At 41.7% G+C, this 24,961-nt stretch overlaps 1 protein-coding gene across 1 annotated transcript in view; it reads right to left on the bottom strand.

Annotated features, from left to right (window-relative positions):
• Positions 1-24,961, bottom strand: part of CPXM2 (carboxypeptidase X, M14 family member 2) — a 148,886-nt gene that overhangs the window by 79,698 nt on the left and 44,227 nt on the right. Inside the window, exon 4 of the mRNA XM_017497876.2 lies at positions 19,237-19,376. Within this exon, the coding sequence (XP_017353365.1) occupies positions 19,237-19,376 (140 nt within the window). The remainder of the gene's footprint in view (positions 1-19,236; positions 19,377-24,961) is intronic.

Here is a 24,961-nt window from a genome sequence, read left to right as displayed (position 1 = left end):
TAGAGGTAGGTCAATAAGAGAAAAATTCTCACTTTTTATAGTAGAATATCAGAAGATGAAAACTAATTCAAAAGAATCTGGGGATAAAGTACTAAAAGCATTTTATTCAAAAATATTGGGATTAAGAAAAATAAAACAGAAGAAACAGCTAATGGGTTTGTAATTGTTGCCTTGGAAGACCAGAAATTGAATTGAGAAGTATGAGACATGGGCCACCATTTTTAATTATAAGTCACATTATTTGGCTTTTAAATTAAAAAATAATTTTTAATTAAAAAATCAATCCACATATTTCTCTCCCATTTCCACTTCACTCCTTTGGAGCTTTTCAACTTTTCCACTCATTTTAGGGTCATTTCCTTCCAATGCATGCAAAGATTGAGGCCAATTTCTACCTCTATTACACATTCAAAGCAGGACTAAAAAGCAAAATTTCTTTCTTCTTTTTCTTTAAGGAGTTCACATTTTACTATTTTTCTCTGGAGAGAAAATCAGTGGAAGTTTATGTGAATAAAATTGGAAAGTATTTTGCCTTTTATTTTCCATTGCCTGCCTTGTGTTCAAAATGTATTGCCAATTGACCGCTCTGCTGGCTGTGCTAATGTTATTTTTCAGATGGACTTTAAAGAAAAACTGGAGATCAGAATGTTATTAGAAAAGAAGAAAAATATTGACTTCTGTGAAAGTTAGCAAAGATTTCATCTGCCAAACACGCTTACAAAAATCATGGGCTCAATCACTCCTTCAACCTGGATTGAAGCTAACACAGTACAAAAATTCTTCCTACAAAGAGATAGATCTTCATAGAAAATAAAGAAGCTTCCTAGCAGGCATGAAAGATGGTAGTGAGTAAGCAAAATCTACACCATGAGAGTTGCATATTCTCAAAATCAGCTAGTATGCTGAGAGCAAGCAGGCAGATTTGCTACAGACAACCGATAGTGCTGGATGGCACCCTGGAAAGATCAGGGACTTTGAAGCCAGGCAGAACTGGGCTCAAAGACTTGCTCTGCCACATCCTAACTATGCCACCTCCAGTGGTTGTGGTTCTCTGTAGCAATAAGTTGATAAACCCTAACTTCCAGAGATGTGGTAGGGAACAGAGTTAACAATACTCTTACAGTGGCTCAACACATGGTAGTTATTTTCATCGTGACTATTTTGTAACAAAACATGACATCTCCCAGCCCCGAATGACACAAAGGAATTCAGGCATTCAACTGACTGCCATTTTGCCACTTCCAGTGGGAAGGCCAGGCCAATATACAAAAACATGCATCTGGAGGAATCATGTCTTTTTCCTGTTTGAAAATATCCCTTTCTCTTAAATCAAAATTAACCCACATGGCTTAGAAATTGGACAGGTACCAGAAATTCCAAAAAGACCAGAAGTTTCTGGGTAGAGGATTATGAGAGAAAAACACTTACCTTCTGGATGTAAACTGGCCACAATTCTGAATGGGCCTCATACTGTGGACAGTCTAGTAGCTAGATTTCACATAGGCCTCTCACACCATGTGCCCTATCCACACATACAGTGTGTATGTGTGTATGTACTCATTAGAGAAGAGACAAAGAGGAAAGGAGCAAGGTGAAACACGTATATATAAGGCCAAAATCATCTTGGGTCATGCATGATAAGTTTCCCAGCACATTAATGTTTGTACCACCAAGTATCAGCAGGTAAATGGAGGAAGACATGCTGACTCAGCAGAATGCAGCAGGCCATGGAGGAATACGGCACAGCACCCGAGGCCCGTTCTCTCCATCTTCTTCCTCTCTGCTCACTTTGGCCACGTGTTCTGCCTTGGAAATATTTACTGCACAGTTATTTACTGTCTTTGTGCAAGAGAAACAAACACAACACAACGAACCAATGAACCTTCATCTCTAGCATCACAGTACTGCACTAGGGTTCACAGCTGCTAAACCTCACCTTGCCTCCCACTGATGATGCCCAACTGTCCATGTCTCCAAAGCATCACACAACAGTATCAGCCCTTCCAAGCTACTTTCACCTTTTGTTTAAAAAAGGGTTCTTTATAAATTTGAATATAGAGTGTAACACATCTTTAAATATGCTAATATTTTTATTAAAATTATTGTAACTTGTAGTAGTATTCTGGTTCTAAGTGGCTTAGGTTTTTTGAGGTCTTCCCAAATAAGCTCCCTTACTTTTAGTGCACAAATGTTGCAGAATGTGAGGTTTTACAGACTGGTATATTACCACAAAAACAGCTCATGAGAAGGGCTCCATGATTTTCCTCACACCCCTCAGTGGGCGCTGGTGTGAACATCTCTTGTCATAATCACTTTCCACTGCACAGCATCATGTAGTTCTAGCAATCAGGATTATCAGAATGTAATTACAAACATCTACTGGATGGTGACCAGGGGCCAGACACAATTCTAAACTACTATACTTGTTTTATTTCATTTAATCAATACTATGAGATAAGTATCATTATTATTCCTGCTTCACAGATAAGAAAAATGAAGCACATGAAATCAAGTGATTTGCTCTGGGTCACACAGAAAGTGGCAAAATTGTTCACTGCTTAGCTTACTCCCCCATCAATGGCAGGAAGATGCCACCTGGCAGGGTGATTATCTCCCCTGCAAGATGACGCTGCTGAGCACAGAAGGTTAAGAGCACTTCCCAATTCGCTCAGAGGCAGAATGAGACCCCAAGTCCAGGCATCCTGGTCTATACTGTGCTACTAATACCAGAAGAAAGGGAAGGGAAGTTGAAAGATATCAAAGCTAAAAAATAAGTAGTGGAGATACAGGAACATTTAACAACACAAAGGTAAACACTAAGAATGGTTATTAATCAGCTAAAATTGGAAGGCGGAGTAGAGGAAGGGAAAAGGTATGAAGGATTATACAAATTTAATCATTGTTCATAATAGGATGTTAATAGTATCTGAAAAAATATTGTACTAAGCATTACATAAAATTCTAGTCATAATTTTATGACTATAAAATTAGATACACCAGAACTAAATTACAGGCCTTCTTAATTATCAGAGGAAACACAATCCTATGCTGATACACAAGAAACACACAAAGTGATTCAGAAAAGTTGAAATCAAGTTATGAACACACAGATATCAGCAAATGTAAGTAGAAAGTATGCCAAGAATGCATTCGTAAAATCTGAAGGTGGAGCTCAGGGCCAAAAGCATTAAGCCAGACAAATAATGGTATTACATTATTTCAAAAGACACGGTTCACAATAAGGCATTAAACAGTTATGAATGTCTATGCACTAAAACATGGTATCAACATTAATGAAAAAATTATAGAAAATACAGAAATGGATAAAGACAAACTCTCTAGACTGTAATGGGTCATTAATATGAAGGAGACCAAATATCGTAATTAATAAGGTAAATATAATTAACAGACTTGAAGTTCTGTAGTCCAAAAACAAAATTAATCTTTCTTTTCAAGCATTCATGGAGCATTCACAGAAACTTTCCCTATTTTAGGCCTCAGAAGAAACTTCCAAAACATCAAGAAATTAGAAAGTAGAGGCAGCATTATCTGATACAATGAGAAATGTCTTAATATATAATTAAAAATCCAAAACCTTCCCTCCTGGGAAATGTAAATCAGTCTTTTAAACAATTTTGGACTAAATAGAAAAAATCAAATTGAAATTCCAGAATATTTAGAAATAAACAATAATAAAAACATTATATTGAACCAGTGGGATGAAGTTAAAGCAGTACTCAGTAGAAATCTCGAAACCTTACAAACTTACATTACAAAATTAGGAAAAAGTAATGAATTAAGCATTCAACGCAGGAAGTTAATCGAATAAAATAAATCTGAAGAAAGCAAAAGAACTGATTTGTTTAAAAAAGAAGTTAATAAAACCAAAAACAGAAAATAGCCAAACAAGTGATTCTAATGATGTCTTGTTTTTTTAAAAAAAAGAAGAAAAAAATTATAAACCATTTAAAAAAGGAAAAAGCACAAATTCCTAAAATAAAAATAGTAAGAATAAAATAATCACTAATGAGAAGAAATTTAAAACTCTTTAAGAGACAATTTTGCTGAATCAAATACAAATATATTTGAAAACACAAATGTCCTAGGACAATAGATTTTGTCCAAATCAACTGCAGAAACGACCGAAAATCTAAACAGACTGATAATCACATCAGAAAGTGAGGAAGCCCCCTGAAACCATGCCTAAATGTATTCAGAACATAGAAAATGAAGGAAAGCTTCCCTCATTCAAAAGATTTGATATCAAAACCCAAAAAAGTAAAGATTGCCCACCAAAAAGAAACCTTTACCATACTATCACATGTGAATAGCGATGCAAAAATCATAAATAAAGTAGTAGCAAACAATACCATTTACAAATGCTCAAAAAAGATGAAATACTTAGATGTAAACCTAACAAAAGATTTACCAAAAAAGCATAGAAAATAGGACTTGTATGCTGAAAACTATAAAATTCTGATGAAAGAAACCAAAGAAGATTTAAATAAATGGAAAACTATTTTATGTTCATGGATTGGAAGATTCAACAAGGTAAAGATGCCAATTATCTACAAATGTACACACAGCTTTACTGCAATTCCTATCAAATTCATAGTAAGATGTTTTTGTCTCTATAAACAAGATTATTCTAAAATTAATATAGAAAGGCAAAGGAGTGAAAATAGCTAAAACAATTTCTTAAAAGAATAAAGTGGGAAAATCAGTCTCCCAGTTTCAAGATATTTTATAGCTACAGTCATCAGGACTGTGTGATATTGGTGAAGTGTTCTGTGGAACAGAATAGAGAAACAAATCAAGGTTGGCAAGGTGGCTCACACCTGTAATCCCAACACCTGTGGAGGCTAAGTGGATTACCTAAGCACGGGAATTTGAGACTAGCCAGGGTAACACAGTGAGACCCTGTCTCTACAAAAAATTTAAAAAACAAAAATTAGCCAGATGTTGTGGTGCATACCTCTAGTTCTCACTACTCTGGAGGCTGAGGCAGGAAGATTACTTGAGCCTGGGAGGTTGAGGCTGCAGTGAGTGCCACTGCGCTACAGCCTAGGTAACAGAGCAAGACCTTGTCTCAAAAAAAGAATGTTAAGAAAAAAGAAATAAATCCATATAAACATGTCCAACTGATTATTTACAAGTGCAGAATCAATCTGATGGTGGAAGAATAGATCTTTCAACAATTTGTACTGAAGCAATTAAATATTTATAAGCAAAATAAACCAACCGATATGGTTTGGCTGTGTCCCCACCCAAATCTCATCTTGAACTGTAGCTCCCACAATTCCCATGTGTCATGGGAGAGACCTGGTGGAAGGCAATTGAATCATGGGGGCAGGTCTTTCCCATGCTGTTCTCATGACAGTGAATAAGTCACGTAAGATCTGATGGTTTTGTAAATGAGAGTTCCTCTGCACTAGCTCTTTCTTGCCTGCCACCATGTATGACCTCCCTTGCTCTTCCACCATGATTGTGAGGCCTCCCCAGCCATGTGAAACTGTGAGTCAATTAAACCTCTTTCCTTTATAAGATACACAGTCTCTGGTGTGTCTTTATCAGCAGTATGAAAATGAACTAATACAGAAGGCTTGACCTAAATCTCACCTTTTATACAAAAATTAACTCAAAATGGATTGTAACATTAAATATAAAACATAAAACAACTTTTAGAAGATAAAAGAAAGATCTTTAAGATCTAGAGCTTTATAAAAGAAATTCTTAAACATGATACCACAAGCATAATTCAAAAAGGCAGGAAATTAAACTTGATTGAAATTCAAAACTTTTGCTCTATAAAGTTGATGTGAAGTCAACCTGAAGAAGACAGAAAGACAACCCATAGACTGGGAGAAAATATTTACAAACAATATATCCAAAGAAAGACATATATCAAAAATCTGCTAGATAAAGACCTCTCAAGAGTGAAAACACAAACAATGCAACTAAAACATGGGCAAAAGACAGGAAGAAACATTTTACTAAAAAGGATATCTAGATGGCAAATAAGCACATGAAAAGACATTCAATATCACTAGCTAGTAAAGAAATGCAAATTAGATGGCGATGAGATATCACTACATACCTCAGAATAGTGAAAAAATAGTAACAAGATCAAATGCTGATGAGGATGCACAGAAACTGGATCACTCAGACATTGCTGGTGGAAAGATAAAGTAAACAGCCACCCAAGGAAACAGTTTGTCAGTGTCTTACAAAACTGAATATGCAATGAACAGAGAAACGTGTATGACTACATGGAAAAAAAAAATTTTTTTTTTTGAGACAGAGTCTCCTTCTATCACCTTGGCCTCCTGAAGTGCTGGGATTACAGGCATGAGCCACCACATCCAGCTCCCCTACCACCAAAAAAAAAAAAAAAAAAAGAAAAAAGAGCAAAACTCCGTCCTAAAAAAAAAACCAAAAAAAAAAAAAAAAATTAAACACAAATAGTACCAGGATTAAAAAGAAATATCTGAACAAATGAAAAAGCCAACCCTATAGAAAGACAATGATCTCAGAAATGCCACTTCTTCCTCAATCCCTCAAGTTTAAGGCAATCCCCTAAAAGATCAATAGAAATTTTTCATGGAGATAATTTGGACCTTATTGAAAAGTTTGTATGAAAAAGAATATAGCAAGAATAGCCAGAAAAACTCCAAAAAGATTAAAAAGGAGGAAGAACTAAGTCTATGGGATAGGGAAGCAATACACACCATCATAACCACAGCCATGTAGTTCTGGCAAATAAGGACAGAACAATGGGACAGAACAAAGAACCCAAAAGTAAACCCCTACGATAGATAGGCATGTACAGTATCCTGTGTTTGGCAGTTTGGTTGGAGAAAATATGCATCATATAATAATGTTGAGATTTCCCGATAGCCATTTGAGGAAAAAAAAAAGAAAAGCCTGATATGTTACATATACTGTACACCAAAATAAATTCCAGATGGTTCAAAGATGTCAATGTAAAAATTGAAATAATAAATGTACTAGAAGAAAATATAAGGGAAATTATTTATATGTTTAGAAGGAATGAAAGCTTTCTAAGCATGACATACATCTTAAGAGACTGATGATGTTAACCACATAGAAATTCAAAATTTTGGTAAAAGGTGCCATAAGCAAAGTGACAAGAAGGGAAATAATTGGGGAAAATATGAGTAGCTCAAATCCCAGTCAAAGGATAATTTGGAGGGATGTAAGTTAAGGCTGAGGAGCTACCTTGGTGGAGGTCTACCACACCGGAGTTTCGCAGCAATCACCTTACAGGTTAGGCCTTCTCCCTCCAACTCCCCAAATCTGTGCAGGCAGCCATTATCAGCTGCAGCAAACACCACCAGGTGTAGCAAGCGGGCAGAGTCAGCCACACGAGAGGAGCGTGAATAGTCCCCGACCTTCATTTGTGCATGGCACTGGCTGTTGCCCACCTCTACACACAAGTGGGGAAAGCACTATAAAATCCCTTTCCACTCAGAGCAAAGATTCCCAAAAGCTTTCCTTGTTTTTTAGGCCAATTCTCTGCTGGAACCATGAGGAAGCTGGCTGCCTCCTCTTCCTGTCCATCACCTCCTGACAGCTGCATTCCAGCAGCCTAGCGGGCTTGAATCTTACCCATGTCCAAATTATAACTTTAGGCAGGACTGCTGATCCAGAGAGGTCTGGGCTTGCCTTTTGCAGCTTCTGGGAAAAATATGTAAAAAAATAAAATGAAGAAAATTTTATCTTATGTCTGCAATAAGCATGGGTGCACACAGCACTCAGAACATGTGTGCACGTGTGCACTCCTCTCTATCTCTCTCTCTGTCTTTCTTTCTCTCTCTCTTTACTGGAACTCTAATCATGCAGTTAAATGGCTCTGCCACATTCTCAGTACAGCCAAACGTGGGACACTGTGTGAACTGTTGATTTATTGGATTTTCACTGTGGACTGGTTACCATGGCTTTTTGAGAATTCAGACCACAGGAGGAAATGCTGTAAACTTAGAAATATTATCTATTTTCCATTACCTCCAGTAAAAATGTCTATCAGGGAGAGAGCTGGGGAAATGCCACTTTGGGAGCCAAGTGACAATAAATGGCTATAGGGCGAAGCAGTTCCTAAATAGCCCCAGTGCCAAGAACTAAAAGTACAAAGGTACTGAAAGCTCCCCAAATCTGGAATAGTTGCTTGAGGGACAAGGAAAAGGGAAACCCAAGGAAAAGCTCATACGAATCTTAAAGAAGAGAGAGGAGTGGGTCAGCCCTGCCTCTGTCCAGGGCTCAGCAGGCACTGCCTGCCTCGGGGAGCTCCAGCACCCATGATGGAGCATCGGAGAACCAGGCGTGAGGGCCACTCGTCAAGCCACTTCAGGACTGTCATGTGCCCTCGGCACTTTGCCTTTGTGGGCACCACTAGTTTACTATTGCTGCCACAAACTTAGTGGTTTAAACCAGAAATTTATTCTCTTGTAGTTCTGGAGGTCAGAAGTCTTAAAATCAGGGCTGCATTCCTTCTGTGGGCCCTAAGGAGAGTCCCTGTCCTTGCCTTTTCCGATGCCTACAGGCTACCCCTGCTTTGCTGCAGGTCTCCTCCATCTTCAAAGCCAGCCATAGCCAAGTCCTTCTCAAGTTGCTGTACCTCTGGCTTTTCCTCCTGCCTCCTTCTTCCATATTTAAGAACCTTAGTGATTACATTGGGCCCACCCAGATCATCCAGGAAAATCTTTCTACCCTAAGGTCAGGCAATTCGCAGCCTTAATTTCATCTGCAAACTTAATTCTTTGCCATGTAACCAACTATATTCACAGGTTCCAAGGATTAAGATATTGACATCCTGTGGGTGGATGCGGAGGCGGGGCGGGGGGAGGGCATGCAGGGCAGTGGTGTGATTATTTTGCCAACCATGGGACCCTCCTCCAAAAAAAATTTTTTTTTTAATCATATTTTATGACTATGGTCATACAAGGATGAATACATTAATATTACATATTAGTATGCTTTCTTCAACCTAGAAGTTTGGATTCTTCTTTTGATTTTAAAAGAAACTAAACGCTTTCGTGGGCCCCTAAAGGTCATGGGGTCCCAGGCACTGCGTCTCCTGCATCTGAGGGGTAAGTCAGCCCTAGGGGAGCCATGCAGCGGCCCCAGCCCCAACTCAGAAGTGCTCAGGTGAGGCACACACAAGTTCAGGGCCCGTGGAGGTGTCTACACTTGCACGAGCCTCACAACACAGGAGAAAGCCTTGAGCAATAGTGTTGAGCCGAAAGATATACGCTGGACAGGAAGGAGGAGGCAGAAAGGACAGGATTTTACCATGAGGCAAAGAGCGTCCTGTGGTTGAGTGTGTGTCCCTCCAAAATTCACATGTTGGAACCAAATCTCTAATGTGATGGTATTAAGAGGTGGGGCCTTTGGGGAAGAGCAGAGCCCACATGAACAGATTAGTGCTCTTATAAAAGAGGGTGAAGCAAGCATCTGAGTGTCTTTCGCTTTTCCACCCTTTCCGCCATGGGAGGAGGACACAGAATTCATTCCCTCGGGAGGATGCAGCAACAAGGCACCATTGAAACAGAGAGGAGACCTCAAAAGACACGGAATCTGCCAGCACTTTGGTCTTGGACTTCCCAGCCTCCCGAGCTGTGAGAAATAAATTTCTATTATTTATAAATTTCCCAGTCTAAGGTATTTTTGTTATGGCATCATGAACAGATTAAGACAGAAGGTTAAGTCATGTTACTCAGGGTTTCTAAACCTATTTTCTTATCCATACAATGAGAGAAGGAAAGAACCTACTTGGGCAGGGTTATGGTGAACAGCATAGGACGTGACACAGACAAAGTGCCACACAGCCCTAGTATAGGGAACCACGTGCTTTTATTTTTAAAAAGTTCCTGCCAACCAAATTTATGCCAACAAAATACAGATGTGCTATAGGAGCATTTTCATAAAATGTCAGATGCTACTTCTTAGCTGCAACATGATTTAGTTGCCAAGCCTTTCCTGGGTGCCCTCTGGAGGCACTGGGGGTGCTGGAGGTCCCAGCTAGGGATGAAAAGGGAGATGGGGCTTGGGGGTACTGAGAGGTAGGCAGAGGTGAGATGAGGCCACCTGGAAAATGAGAAAAGCTTCAGCTTATTACGTCTCTGTTATGTGTCCAGACTCTGCTCATGGCTTTCCACAGGCATCTCACAACACTCAGCAAGCTGAGAAGGTGAGGCATCTCCTCTTCCCACAGTCCAGGAAACTGAGGCTTGGAAGGGCAAGATGGCCACTGGCCCACCCACCAACTCAAGGCCAGTGTCACCTGCCTCCCAGTTGACGATGGGACCACACAGAGCAAGTGAGGGCCCTCAGAGGACGAAGGATATGGTCTGAGCACATTTCAGCTTGGCTGGAGAGAAGATAGAGGAATGGGGTAGGGGCGGTGCTGGCATGAGAGCAGGACCCTCCGTGAAAGGGAAGGAGACCCAAGAAAAATAGCAGCAACAGCAGACGCCTACAGGGCACTCACCAAGGACAATCTTAGCTGCTTGATGTGAATTAACTCAGTTAATCCCCACAACAACCCTCTGTGGTAGCCACTATTACATCTCCATCTTACAGGGGAAGAAACTGAGGCCCCAAAAGGCTCAGAAACAGGTTCTAGAATATGCAGCTCAGTAGGTCTGGAATACCAGTGTCACTCCAGAATCTGAGCCACTCTCTGACACTGGTGAGGACCTGGTCATCGGGGGACAGACAGCAAAGAAGCAGAGCTGCATCCCCACAGGGCGTGCTGGAGCGGATTTCCTCCCAGTGATTTCTACACTGAAAAGCCCCCTAAGCTAGGCAGACTCTGGCTTGGCAAAGGCTGTTCAGCCTCCAGAGGAGACGAGGTCAGGAGGGGCTGGTCACAGAGACCTGCCCTGTGCAGGGCTCTAATCTAGCACCGGAGATTCCAGGGCAAACCACCCTGCCTGCTCCCCAGGAGCAGCATCAGTGCAAGAACAAACAAATAGACAGGTGGTCAAACAAAGCCAAGAGAGGACATGAAGCAACTGAGGCTGGGTCTTAAAAGTTGGGCAAAGAAGGCTCTGAGCACAAGGAGGGTTGGGCCTGCAGGCAGAGGGGTCAGCAAGCACAAAAGCCCCAGGGCAGCGGCAGTCCTGGTGTGTTTGTGGAACGAAAAGGAGGCTCCTGGGCTGGAGTGAATGAACAGAGGGAGTGACATCAGATGGGCAGTAGGAACTCGCCTCCAGAGGGCCTTGTGGGTTGCTACTGTCTGGCTGTTTGACCTCTCCAAATGTCAGGTGGAAATCCCATTCTGTGCTGGAGGTGCAGCTCAATGGGACTAGTCTGGGCCATAGGGAAGATCCCCCATGCATAGATTAATGCCCCCCTATGTGGGGGTGCAGGGGATGCTGAGTGAGTTCTTGCTCTATTAGGTCCCCCAAGCTAACATGAGAGCTCGTTGTTGAAAGGAGCCTGGCACCTTTCCCCTCTCTGTCACCTCCCCTCTCCCCATGTGATCTTTTCACACGACAGCTCCCCTTCGCCTTCCCACATGAATGGGAGCAGCTTGAGGGTCTCACCAGATGCAGATGCGGGCACCATGCATCTTGCACAACTGCAGAACTGTGAGCCAAATAAATCTCTTTTCTTTATAAATTATCCAGCCTCAGAGATTCCTTTATAGCAATACCAATGGACTAAGATATGACTCAAGGGGTGGGGGTATTAGTGAGCTAATCAGGGGAGGGGGCCCACAGCAAGGGGCCTCCCCACCAAGAAACAGAGGGAAGCAAAGGCAGGGTGCGTCCAGCAACCATCTGGGGGATTTCCTGGGGAGTCACAGCTGGGGAACAAGGACCCTCAAACAAGGCAGGATGGAAGCTTCCAACCCAGGAACAAACTCTAAAATTGTCTCCATTTCAGAGATTTGCCCATCTGAGAACTCAGGCCTTCATCATCAACACCCAGAAAGCCAAGTCCAAGCCATATAGCCCCTTGTGAAAGCTTTATTTAATTTCTATTTAAATAACTATCCCTGTGTTGCTGAAATTTAACATAAAATGCAGAAATGATTGCATGCCCGGCCTTCTACTTGAACTTAGAGATGTTTTCATTAAAACCCTTCTATTTTGTGCCAAACCCTTTGGTTCAGAAACTGACAGTTTTCAAAGAGGTTAGAAAGGAGTTAGAAATTTCTCTCTCTCCCCCGCTCCCCATAGGTGCCAAACATTTCATTTCACCCTTAAGCAAGGAGACACAGCATGACACATTCTGAAAACACACACACCCTCTCTCCCAAGAAGATGGGTGAATGATTTATGAAGTGCTGGCCTCCCTTTGCACTCTGCTTCTGAGCTCCTGGTCTGGCCTCACGCCTTCTCTCTGCACTGTGGCAGGCTGCTGCCATGTGGGCCCAGGTCCCCTGGGAGGAACAAGGAGACACAGAGGCCAGGAGGGTGCCTCAGGGGAGCAGAAAGTTGGATCCAGTGGAAGAGAAAGGGTGGACTTGCTGAACGCTTCTTACTGTGAAATGGGAACCTCAGCCAAGGAGGGTATTTGGGGAGGTTCGGGCTCCCCAACACCCGGACCCAGGTCCTCCAGTTGCTTCTGTATTTGCCTCTGCCCCCTCACCTTCCTTTCTACTTCTGCTAGAGACCTCACTGTCACTTCAGCTGCCTCCTCATCTCTCCTGACCCATGCATGGTCCAGTATCCCCTAGAGATAACCCCAAACAGGGACAGTGCTGAGCAGCCAGTCCCCAAGCCTCAAGATCCCCAGAAGTTTGCTCCTTTGGAACCTCCCCTTGGCTCCATTTCAGCCCCTTGCACCCTGACCCCAGTCGTCAACTCCATTGTCCCCTGGGGTCCTCAAATAGGGCCACTGTCTTCCCCTGCCAATCCTCCATCACTTCTGAAGCCTCATCTCCCACAGGGACTCCTGAATCTGCCCTGAACCTCCAGGGAATCAGCCCTCTGGCTTGAATTCCTGCCCCAGCAGCCCTGAGCCTCACAATCCCTCACCCCCAACACAGTCTGTGCCAGCAGTGCCACAGTGGCCTCCTTCCTGATCTCCTTGAGCTGCAACTGCCATCAACTCCACCACCCCTAGTGGACATACCCCCCAGCGTGCCCAAGGGGACAATGACAATTCCACATTCTCCCAGCACCCACAGAGCCCTCTCTGCAAATGGAGGAAGATGGTCCCTGTCCTTTTTCTCAATGCAGTCCTTGCACTCTCTGAGTTTCCAGCCCCAAATCCCGAACACTCCCTGTCTGCAGGGGAACCTACCTCCTGCTTCACCAAGAATGTGAAACCCTTTGGGGTGAAGGCTCAGAACACCCCTCAGTACTGCTCCCCACCTTTACTATCTCAGGGTACAGGAGAACTTCCTCCTTTCCAGGTGAGCCCCTGGCCCAGTGTCAGCCCCTCAGGGACCTGCCCCATCAACCACTCCCAACTAACTTTCCCTTCACCTGGATCTTCCCCCAAGGTGAGATCTCAGGGTAAAAGAGACCCTCCTCCTTTCCAGATGAGCCTCTGACCCAGTGTCAGCCCCTCAGGGACCTGCTCATCAGCCACCTGCCACTAACTTTTCCTTCACCTGGATCCTCCCCCCAGGTGAGGAACAGCCAGATTCCCAAAAAGCAAGGAGGGAAATTCGCCCTTTCTTGTCCTGGTCTTCCTTCTGATGTTGACATCTTGCCTACTCCTTTCCTTCACCATCAGAATCCTCCAAAGAAAAGCTAAACATGGGACTCCTGCTGAGACTTTCCATTGCCAAACAGAAAGCGAGCTTCTCGGGGTTCAGGGCGGAGCCTCCCCGTCCTTGTGTTCTCAGGCACAGAGCCTGGTTCACAGCAGAAGTTCCATCCATCTTCTTCCCATTAGCCTAACTCCTTCTTACAAATTCAGCCAACCAGCTAACCTTCCTCAACCCTCAGCTCACAAACTCACTCATCAAATCACTGCCTGTCTTGAAGGACAAATGCACAGACTTCAAGAGATACAGAGAATCATTCTGTCAATTAAAGAGCTAAAATGGAAAAGGTTTGGTTATTTCAAACTGCCTGTATTTATTCCAAATCATTAGAAGCATCTATTCACTTCAAGCAGAATAATTAACTTTTTAATCATCACATTGGTTATAACTGTTAACACTCATATATCCAATCTACTTTCTGTCATTAGGGAAGTAAAAGATTGCTTTTCATTAGTATACTAACATTTCACAAAATTACAATGCAGTGGGGAAGAATAATTTATAATTGTGAAAAGTATAAATTATTATAATTGTGAAAAATATAAACAATCTGGTTGTTTTAATGACATTGAATAATTTATATTTTTATAAATTATTGTATTACTTTCAAATAGCATGAATTATTTGGAAAACTAATAAAACCACGATTGTAGAACTTATCATCAACTTGGTCATGAGCTGGTGTCAGGACCGCGGTGGCTGAGCCTCACAACCTCACCGCTTCATCTCTCCCATTTGCCTCCCAGGTCTCACAGCAGCTCCCCTGTGCCCATCTCACGTTGGTATGCACCTTGCTGAGTCTAGTAGACCCGGGAAGGTATTAGACTCTTCCACTAGATTGAAAGCTCCCTGCAGGCAGGGCCATTTCTTGCTCACTTTTATATCCCAGTGCTTATTGTAGAGCACTTGATAAACATCAGAGGAATAAATTAATAGACATCCAGAGAGTATCAGAAAGAAATAAGATTATGAATATTCATTTTAAAATCCAACTCTAGGGCCAGGCACGGTGGCTCATGCCTGTAATCCCAGGACTTTGGGAAGCTGAGACAGGAGGATTACCTGAGGTCAGGATTTCAAGACCAGTCTGGCCAACATGGTGAAACCCTGTCTCTACAAAAAATACAAAAATTAGCTGGGCACGATGACAGGTGCCTATAATCCCAGGTACTCCAGAAGCTGAGAATCAGGTGAACCTGGGAGGTGGAGGTTGCAGTGACTCGAGATCATGCCTCTGCACTCCAGCCTGGGTGACAGAGCAAGATTCCATCTTAATAATAAAATAAAATAAAATCCAACTATAAACATCCTGTAAAGGAAAAGTATATTTCTTAAGTGTATATTGTAACTCCAACTGTTAGTCAAGTCCTTCTGTATTTTAACAACCAGCTAGAAGTCACTCTGAACAGCAACATCCATTTGGAAAAATCTATGGGGCTGGCAAGTCCCTCCCTTTCCATTTCTAAAACATTACCAACCAAAATGCAACATGCTGTGAGACTAGGGTGTGCCCTGCACACTTAACTAGAAAACAGAATCTCTTTTTTTTTTTTTTTTTTTTAGATGGAGTTTCACTCTTATCGCCCAGGTCAAGTGGTGCAATGGCACAATCTCAGTTGACTGCAGTCTGCCTCCAGGGTTCAAATCTCCTGCCTCAGTCTCCCCAGCAGCTGGGATTACAGGCATCTGCCACCACACCCAGCTAATTTTTTGTATTTTTAGTAGAGATGGGGTTTCACTATATTGGCCAGTCTGGTCTTGAACTCCTGACCTCAGGAGACCCACCCACCTCAGCCTCCCAAAATCCTGGGATTACAGGCATGAGCCACCATGACCAGCAGAAAACTCAAACTCAAATTCCAACTCTGCCATGGCTTGTATTGGTGTAAATTCAACTTCTGCCTGTGATCCTGCAGGACCTGGGAAGTAGGAATGGGCACCGGGGCAGTGTGCAGGATGATAACCCGCACAGACCACCCTCGAGCTATTTACTAGCCTCCTACACACAGAAACTTCCACCAATTTGTCCTCCAGGCATGTTCCTGCGAGGGGGAAATGGGAAGGCCAGGCAGGCCACTCTCCCCACATCCTCAGATTCATGCAAAGCAGCTTCCTCTGTCTATATTTTCTAAATATTTCCAAGAAAGATTTTGAGAGAAGAATCTATACTTCATAATAAAGCTTGAAAACTGCAGTTATAGATAAACCCAAAGACATGTGGCAGGAAGAGCTACCACTTACTGTGTACTTAACATCAAAATTTCATTTTACCCTCACCACAGCTTTTTGAGATAGAGAGTAGTTATCCCATTTTTAGAGAAAACGAAACTGAGGGTCAGAGAAGAGAAATCTCAAAACCAGCAAGGGCCAAAAGCCCTGACGCAGTGACTGCACCACAGGAGCCATCCAGCTCCAGATACCTGTGGCTTCCCAACCTTCTCTTCCCGAACCCCTCCACACACCCCTCTTACATGTATAATATAAATAAATGCTCGTTCGTGTATCGTCGTAGATTAATTAACTCATTATCAGTCCATGTGAATGAGTCTTTGTTGACTTTTTACTTCACAATGATACCCATTCATTAAAAGAGTTATTTCCTGTGCATCTAATAGATGCCTGGTCCTGGTAAGGTCCCAGTAACAAAGACTGCCAAGACATGGCTCTGCCTTCAAGGGAATTACAGGCTAGTGGGAAAAGAGATGAAAACCAATCAACGGAAATATTAAAAACGGTACCATAGCCATCTGTACTACGAGCAGTGTGGGGATGGGTCATGGCAAGAGAGAAAGGGAGATGACTACCGCCTTCTTTACTATTAGTATTTAATTATATTCATTTTTGACATGTTTTCTGGAAATACTGAGATAGAAAAAGGCTCAGACACCAAGACGTTTCCTCATCCCATTTCCTCTTCAGTCCTCGGAGACAGTACTATTCCAACAGGTAAGACAAACCAAAACTCATCTGTTTTTTTTTCACTGTCCCTGGAGAATAGTTTAGCTTGAAATACATTTTAAAAAAATAACTCTTAAAGTAATTCTACCCCTTGCCTTCCCTCTGAGAAGTTCCTGTACTGTTTGAGACAAGGAAAGATACTGTTCTACTGCAATTCCTTGCTTACCCCAAGCCTTCTTATGTTTCTAGTTGAAACGGAATGTGAGCTTTATACCTATGTTTCGCTTGTTTTCTAATCCAATAATAACCCGACTACTGGGTCTCTAAGGACTGCAGCCAGACAGCTTAACAGGCAAGCATTAAGGCAAAAATCCCTGTGGATAATCTCAAACCAGTCTTTTGTTTTCAGTTTTCGTTTTTTTTCTTGAGCAATCCAACTGCCCCCATAAATTCTTGCCTTTCAGAATATCAACAGTGAAAACAATTGTCATGGTAATAAGCTACTGCTAAGAGCAAAATGCATACCACAGAGCAAAAATCAGCATATACATACACAAACGCTACTGAAAAGCAAGGCAAAAAAAAAAAAAATGTGATACACAAAATGGCACAAATGCATAACCAACTGTTGTCAAAATACACAAATTATTCGAGCTCTGAAAATGTTGTCAAAGAAAAGTATTCAAATGAAGAAAAATGTGAAAATGCTTTCTCACAACATGATATGCGATAATAGAAAATTGGGACAGTGATAGAGGTGTGGCTAAGTAAATTACAGGCCATTAAAAATGATTATTACAAAGCCTGAGTAACAGCACAATGTTACTGATATGTCTTTAAGTTAAAAATAACATAACTGGATATGTAACATGATTGCAACATGGGAAAAAAAATCTGTTAGCATAAGGATCATGGAATCATGCATAATGTTTTAAAATTTTGCTGGATATTATAATATTGTCTTTACAGTAAAAAAAATTTTTTTTTGGAGTAAAATAGATGATGAGTCACTGCCTGACAATTGTCACTGTGTAAGAAAGTCCCCTTTGCAGGGACAACAGCAGGTGGTTAAACATGAGCACAGTTTCCACATTCATCTCACTTATCCCACTTTATTTATTAATGTTGACCTTCCAGAAATTAAAATTAATCTAGTCAGCAAATTAAACTCTGATTTCATTTGATTGCCAAAAAGTAACTAGTAAATACTGAGAGATGCCAAGACATGAGATCTGAGAGCAGTATAGACGGGAGGGCGGGGGAGGACTGCAGATGGGAGGGATCTGAGCTCACAAAGACCACAATCAGTTTCCCAATGTCCAAGCATGGGGCATTTGTGATCTTGGCTTCTCGATGTAGGCAGATGTTAGAAGCACTTAAAGATTTCTTGTACAAGTTCAGAAAGCACCTGAGGTCCTGCTGGCCCTACTGCGCCCCTCCACAAAACTCCCAAGCTCCGCATGACCACTAACCACATGGCTGGAGCCACATGACATCCCTAATGGATGCAGCTCTCTCTCCATCTCCACAACCAGCCCTGAGCCTAGGTTGACAGGGTGATTTTCTTCATACGTTTTTGCTTGCTTGTTGTTAAAACAAACAACATAAAATTTATCATTTTCACCATCTTTCACTGTACAGCTTTGTGGCATTAAGTACATTCACAGTGATTGGCAAGCATCTATCTCCAGAACTTTCCACCAACCCATAGTGAACCTCTGTACCTCTTCAACACTAACTCCCAATTCCCCTTTCCTCCTGGCCCTGGCAATGCCATTCTCCTTTCTGCCTCTATAGATCTGACTGCTCTAGGTCATCATGAAAGTAGAATCATGTAGTGCTTGTCTTTTGTGACTGGCGTATCGCACTCAGCAGAATGTCTCCAAGCTGTACCCACGTGTAGCATGTGGCCACATGCCTTCCTCTGTTAGGCTGAACAATGCGTTCCACTGTATGCATATGTCATGAGACCGAGGGTTTGCAGGGGCTGCAGCTCATCTCTCTTGAGATTACAATCAGGTCACACTTGTCACTGTCCCAGCCTCAGCCCTGAGTGAAATTCTGAGAAATAGGACCCCTTTTCAGTCTCAGGCCTCAAGCTGTGTCATCCTTGACTTCCACTACTTCTCTGGTGGTCCTCCATTTAGGAACCTAGACTTCCAGTCCTTCTTCCCAGGATCTGGACAATCTCAGCTGTCCACCCCAGAACCATGTGCTCACTGCTTGTCCAGAGGTCCTGCCTTGGACTGCACCCTGGCCACCAGTCAGCACACCAATATCTCGTCCCAAAGCCAAGACAGCAGCCACCTGCCTAAATTGCCTGGATTTCACTGAGTTTGTCTCTGCTCTAACTGCCAGGCAGATCTCTCTCTTTCCATTCCTGCACAGGAGGAGGGTGTAGTTCTAAGATGCATCTTCCTTCTGGGGAAATCTATGTTGACAGTGAGCCCAGCCTCCTGTTCATATTTCTACTTTCTTCCCTTCTACTGCCCATCACCAAACACCTTTCTGCAATTTCCCTGAGTCTGTCCAGAACCTCAAATGCTAGACCCAAAACAGAGTCCAGAAAGCACATGTCCAGGTACACTCACAGCCAGAGGGAGTTCCTCCCCTGAGTGATGACACCGGTGAATCTGGTCAGGCGCCGAGCATCCACTTCAATCCACTGGTGGAGGTCATTCCTTCCTGCGCACCATGCTCCATCATAAAAATCATTTTCATTAATGCCCGCCTAGAAAGAAAGAAAGTGGTGTTCTTCAAAAAGACTCTTAATTGAAGAAAATTAAGGCACATCTTTTCCTGAGACTGAGAGGAAGGGAGGGGGGAAAGGAGATAAAATGAGAAAGGTGTTAAAGAAAAAAATAATAGTGTCCTGAACTCCTTATTCTAAATGATAAAAGGGAGTTACTTAGCATCCACAAGTTGAAAATATTTCAATATACCATGTCCTCTTTTTGCCCGGTGTGAAAGATAAAACTTAACGAATCCTCCTACTACTCATTCATCTAGCACACATAAACCATCTCCCACACAGCAGCCCACGCACGCCAGGTGCTGGGGACGCAAAGGTGAATCGTTCCCTCCCAGAACCTCGCCATCCAGGCAGGAAGAAAGATGTGAAAATAGATGAATTAGAACACAGTGGGGCCTGTGCTATTTCAGGAATATGAGCAAACCGCTGTGAGAGCATTTAAGGACAGAATCACTAACTTAGTGTGGGGCAAACCATAGAGAGAAAGCAAGCCCCAAGACCAGGGTGATACCTGAACTAGGTGTTGAAGGGTAAGATGATCCAGTGAACGTTTGTTAGTATTTAAGTCATTTAATGTGTTCAGTATCAGTTGCTATTACTACCAAAATTCTTTTTTTTTTCAGAGATGTAGTCTATGTTGCCCGGGCTGGCCTCAAACTCCTGGGCTTAAGTGATCGTCTCTCCTCGGCCTTCTGAATAGCTGGGACTACAAGCGCACGCCACCATGCTTTGCACCATCATGCCTGAATATCCAAGATAGGTAAAGTTTTTGCTCTGGAATTTTCTCTATATTATTACCATGTGAAGAGATAATTTTCTGAATCCCTGCCTCCCAATAAGGACATTTGAACCAAGTGAAGCATCCTCGTTTACTAAGACCCATTCTGCATTAACCCTATTTGTCCGTGGCTATCTCACAAAGCAGTTTCTTATCATCAGATTAAAAAAAAATTCTGAATGATAAAAAATGATCAGGCAGCCCATCTTTCCTATCTCTAAGCACTTTCAGCTCAAATTCTGGGGACAGCCTTACTTTTAATGGGCAGTAGAAAGGTGAAATTAAGAGTCCAGCTATAGGAGTGAACAACTTGGCCAAGGATTCCACTAAGCAAAACTCTATCCATCACCGCACCAGCTAACATTAGCCTTGTATCAGGACAAAACCACAGCACAGTGTTAGACATCTAAGGCTTAGCAGATAAGAACAGAACTGCCACATAACCTGAGACATGTACCCTATAGAATCATGGAAACCAGAAGGAACTGTCCATCAAAGTCTACTGACCAGGATTTGAAATTAAATTTAAGGCTCCTGGTTTTGCCAGCCTGAATATTTTGCTTCTGCTGCCAATCTCAGTTCTTTCTGAGCACACTGGACAGTCAATTAAATGTAGCAGAGTGTCAGGGGAATGGAGAGCCCTTCCCAAAGATGACTCATTGGGAAGTGACAGCCACCTCTGCAAAATCGATTATGTATAATATAAAAAGCAAGTGTCTGGGAGAATTCAGTGAAAAAGAAGGTACCAGCCCCAGAGATGTTACAAAATTATACCATCATGCAATAAATGATATTCATATGATGTCTCTGAGAAACCATGAGAAGAATGCATTCATCTCTTTCTCTTTAATAATGTAGGGAAATCACTGATAAATTCCGGAGAAACTTCAACTAAAAGTTGGTGAAATAAAAGGTTTTATTCTTTAAAGGGTAAGCTAGTCTTGAAAGCGTCACTAACATGGAATCAATGTTTCTACTATAGTACCGAAAAAACTGAGAATTCATGTAATTTTCTCAAGGAAATTAAATTATATGCATTTTTTACTTAAGGAAAGCACACCAATGCACCTAACAGATTCAATTTTGCTTAAGATAAATATGGGAATCATCAACTCTATAGCAAAGAGAAAACCTGATACTGTCTAAGATCAATCTAGTAGGGTTTTTCTGTTTCAAGATGATGGGATAAACACATTAGTTTTTCTGTGTTCTTCCCTCAAAAGTCAACCCCAAACAAAGCAAGATACAGAAATACAACTTTGATCTCTTATAAAACCAGAAGACATATGAAAGTTCTAAATTACAATATATGGAGACAGAATCAGATGGAGGAATCCTGAATGACAGCAAGAGAAGGAAGTGCAAACATCAAAACCACACAACGAGAAGCAAGCCACTCAGAACCTTAGAAAGGCCAAGAACCCAGGTTCAAGATATCTTTGGAAGGTGAGGGTGAGGCAGGATTCAACAAGTAATTACTTCAAAATGTGTATTAAAAAAACAATTAAGCTGGACACAGTGGCTCACATTTGTAATCCCAGCTACACAGGAGGTTGAGACAGGAGAATAACTTGAACCAGGCCGGGAGAGGCTGCAGTGAGCCAAGACCGAACCACTGCACTGCAGCGAGCCAAGACCGCACCACTGCACTGCAGCCTGGGTGAGAGAGCAAGACTCAGTCTCAAAACAACAACAAAATTAGTTCCCCATGTCTCCACCCCCACTCCACAGAGGACATGAAATGTTTCTCTAAAAAAAAGCAAACTGTACAGACTCTGGATTGGAGACACCAGGCACAGAGAAAAGCAGGGGTGCCATGATGGATAAAAACAGTAACCTCTAGGGCTATTAGCACACTAAAGAGTGAGATGCCCCAGCTCCTTCCCCCAACGAGCTATAGAACACCATGCAGCCAGGTTTGTACAAACAGAAAAAAAGAAATGCAAACCATAATAGAGAGCAGAAAAAAGACTAAAAATTTAGAATTGAGATGTCTAGAAAAGTCTTGATTTCATGAAACAAGAACAGGATACTCTAAAAAAGGAAAAAGCACTAAATAAGAAAGAGCTCTTGGAAATTAAAAATGTGAAAGTTGAAATTTTTTAAATGTCAGCAACTTTCAAAATAGAAAGGCCTTCTATTTTTAAAACAGAAAGGCTAAAAAGGTAAAGAAATCTCACAAAAAGTGAAACAGAACACAAAAATAGACAACAGAAGAAAAATAAGAAAAGCAGAGGAAGAAATCCAGAAGAACTTTAGGGGGAAAAACACTACCAAATAAAAACTATACTTTCCCAGTTAAGTCTCCAAAACATGAGGAAACTAGCATATGTAATAAACAAATACACCAAAGCACATCATTTTGAAACTTCAAAACATCAGAAATAAAGGAAAGATTCTAAAAGTTTCCAATGAGGAAACAAGCAGTAAAATGAACACACATGAAGAAAGAAAGAGGAATTAGAATGACACCAGAATTCTCAATAGCAGCATCTGAAGCTACAAGGATGGAGGGACAGTGCCTTCAAACTTCTAAAGGGAAAGATTTTTCATCCTAGAATTTTTACACTTAGCCAAGTTATCAATCACAATGGCAAAATAAAGACATTTTCAAATTCACAGATTCTCAAAAAATTTATTCTTCATACACCATTTCCATGAAGCTACTAAATCAGCAGTTCCCAACCTTTTTGGCATCAGGGACCAGTTTCATGGAAGACAATTTTTCCACCAACTAGGGGTAGGGGATGGTTTTGGGATCATTTAAGTATATTATATGTATTGTGTACTTTATTTCTACTGTTAGTACATTGTAATATATAATAAAATAAAATTATACAACTTGCCATAATGTAGAATCAATAGGAGCCTGAGCTTGTTTTCCTGCACCTAGACATTTTCATCTGGAGGTGATGGGAGACAGTGACAGATCATCAGGCGTTAGATTCTCATAAGGAGCATGCAACCCAGATCCCCTACATACACAGTTCACGATAGGGTTTGCGCTCCTTTGAGACTCTAATTCCACTGCTGATCTTATAGAAGGTGGAGCTCAGGCCATAACACAAGCAATGGGGAGTGGCTGTGAATACAGATGAAGCTTCACTCTCTGGCCTGCCACTCATTTCTTGCTGTGCAAGCCCTTTTCCTAACAAGCCACAGATTGGTACTGGTCTGTGGGACACTGTACCAGAGGATGCACTCCACAAAAATGAGGCAGAACACTATGGAGAAGAATATATCGGATCCAGAAATCAAGGGTACCAACATAGGAGAGAATTCTCAGAATGATGGTGAAGAAGACCCAAGACATTAGCCATGTAGGAGACCCAGAGAGTAGCACATTCAGAAAGCAGCAAGTGAAACGGCTTCTGAAGGAGTGTCTAACAGAAATATAAAACACAAAACAGGACTAAAAACCACTGAACAGATGTGGCTGCCTAAAAAATGATATAGAAAGTGTTTTGTTTGTTTGTTTTTACAGATCCAGACCTATTGCAGGGTGTGGGGAAAAGATGTTCTTAAAAGTACAAGCAGGTCTAGGAAAAGAAAAGGTTGTTACAAAATGATATAAAATAAATATTTCCTGACTCAAAATTAAAGTATTTCTTGGCTCAGTGAGTAGGAAGCAATATTTTCACAGTCATAATAATGAAAACCTTAGATACTGATTTACTCAAAAATTGAGCTACAATTTTATTGGAAAGATGGAAGAGCGGAAAGGAGTGATTAAAATGTGTGATAGCCTCCTCTTCCATAATAGGGATCTAAAAGATAAAGTCTAAATTTATAAATCGATACAGATCAGTATGTGCATATTATTTAGAAGTGAAGATTTCAGGCCAGGCCTGGTGGCTCACATCTATAATCCCAGCACTTTGGGAGGCCAAGGTGGGTGGATCACTTGAAGTCAGGAGTTTGAGACCAGCCTGGTCAATATGGTGAAACCCCGTCTCTACCAAAAATATAGAAACTTAGCCGGGTGTGGTGGCACACGCCTGTAATCCCAGCCTCTTGGGAGGCAATCGCTTGAACCTAGGAGGCAGAGGTTGCAGAGAGCTGAGACTGCACCACTGCACTTCAGCCAGGGTGACAGAGTAAGACTCCATCTTAAAAAAAAAAAAAAAAAAGTGAAGATTTCAATTCCCAAAGAGACAATTAAAAAGTTTCCAGTAGCTGTGCCACCAAGGGCCAGGTGAAATGTGAGGTGCATTCGTTATAAAACTGGGTAAAATAAATTTTAATTTTAAAAAGCAAAAGGAAAGGGATACATAGATATAGAGGGTGACTGATACAATGTCTACTGTCTATTCATTCATTTTTCAGGTATCTACAGAGCATTGACTACATGCTAGGTATTATGCAAAGTGCTTTGCTTTCTGGTTGATAGAGAAAACAGTGAATATCAAAATCACTCTACTGTAGTGAGTCACTGATCTGCACTGAGCATATTTCATAATCATGGGCTGCGTCTACACAGAAACATCTGGAAGCAAATAAAAAGTCATATCCAAGTTAATGTAACTCTTCAGTGATTCCAGGATAATTGACTTACAGCTGTCTCTCTGCAGACGTATCCCAAGGCTATTTGGACAGAAACAAAGTAAAGAGAGAGTTATTTTTAAATTTTTTGGGAAAAAAATTTCGAAGCAATGGTTAAAACTACAGATTATCAGCAAGTTCATGCCTTTTCAGGGGAAGGTTATCTAAAAATGTTAGACGTGACACCTGACTAGTAAAGTAAGTAATCTGCAATAAAACAACCATCAAGTGGTCTGAATGTCTA

Source organism: Cebus imitator, unplaced genomic scaffold (assembly GCF_001604975.1).
Source record: "Cebus imitator isolate Cc_AM_T3 unplaced genomic scaffold, Cebus_imitator-1.0 Scaffold235, whole genome shotgun sequence".
NCBI lineage: Eukaryota > Metazoa > Chordata > Mammalia > Primates > Cebidae > Cebus > Cebus imitator.
This window is presented reverse-complemented; position numbering and strand designations above follow the sequence as displayed.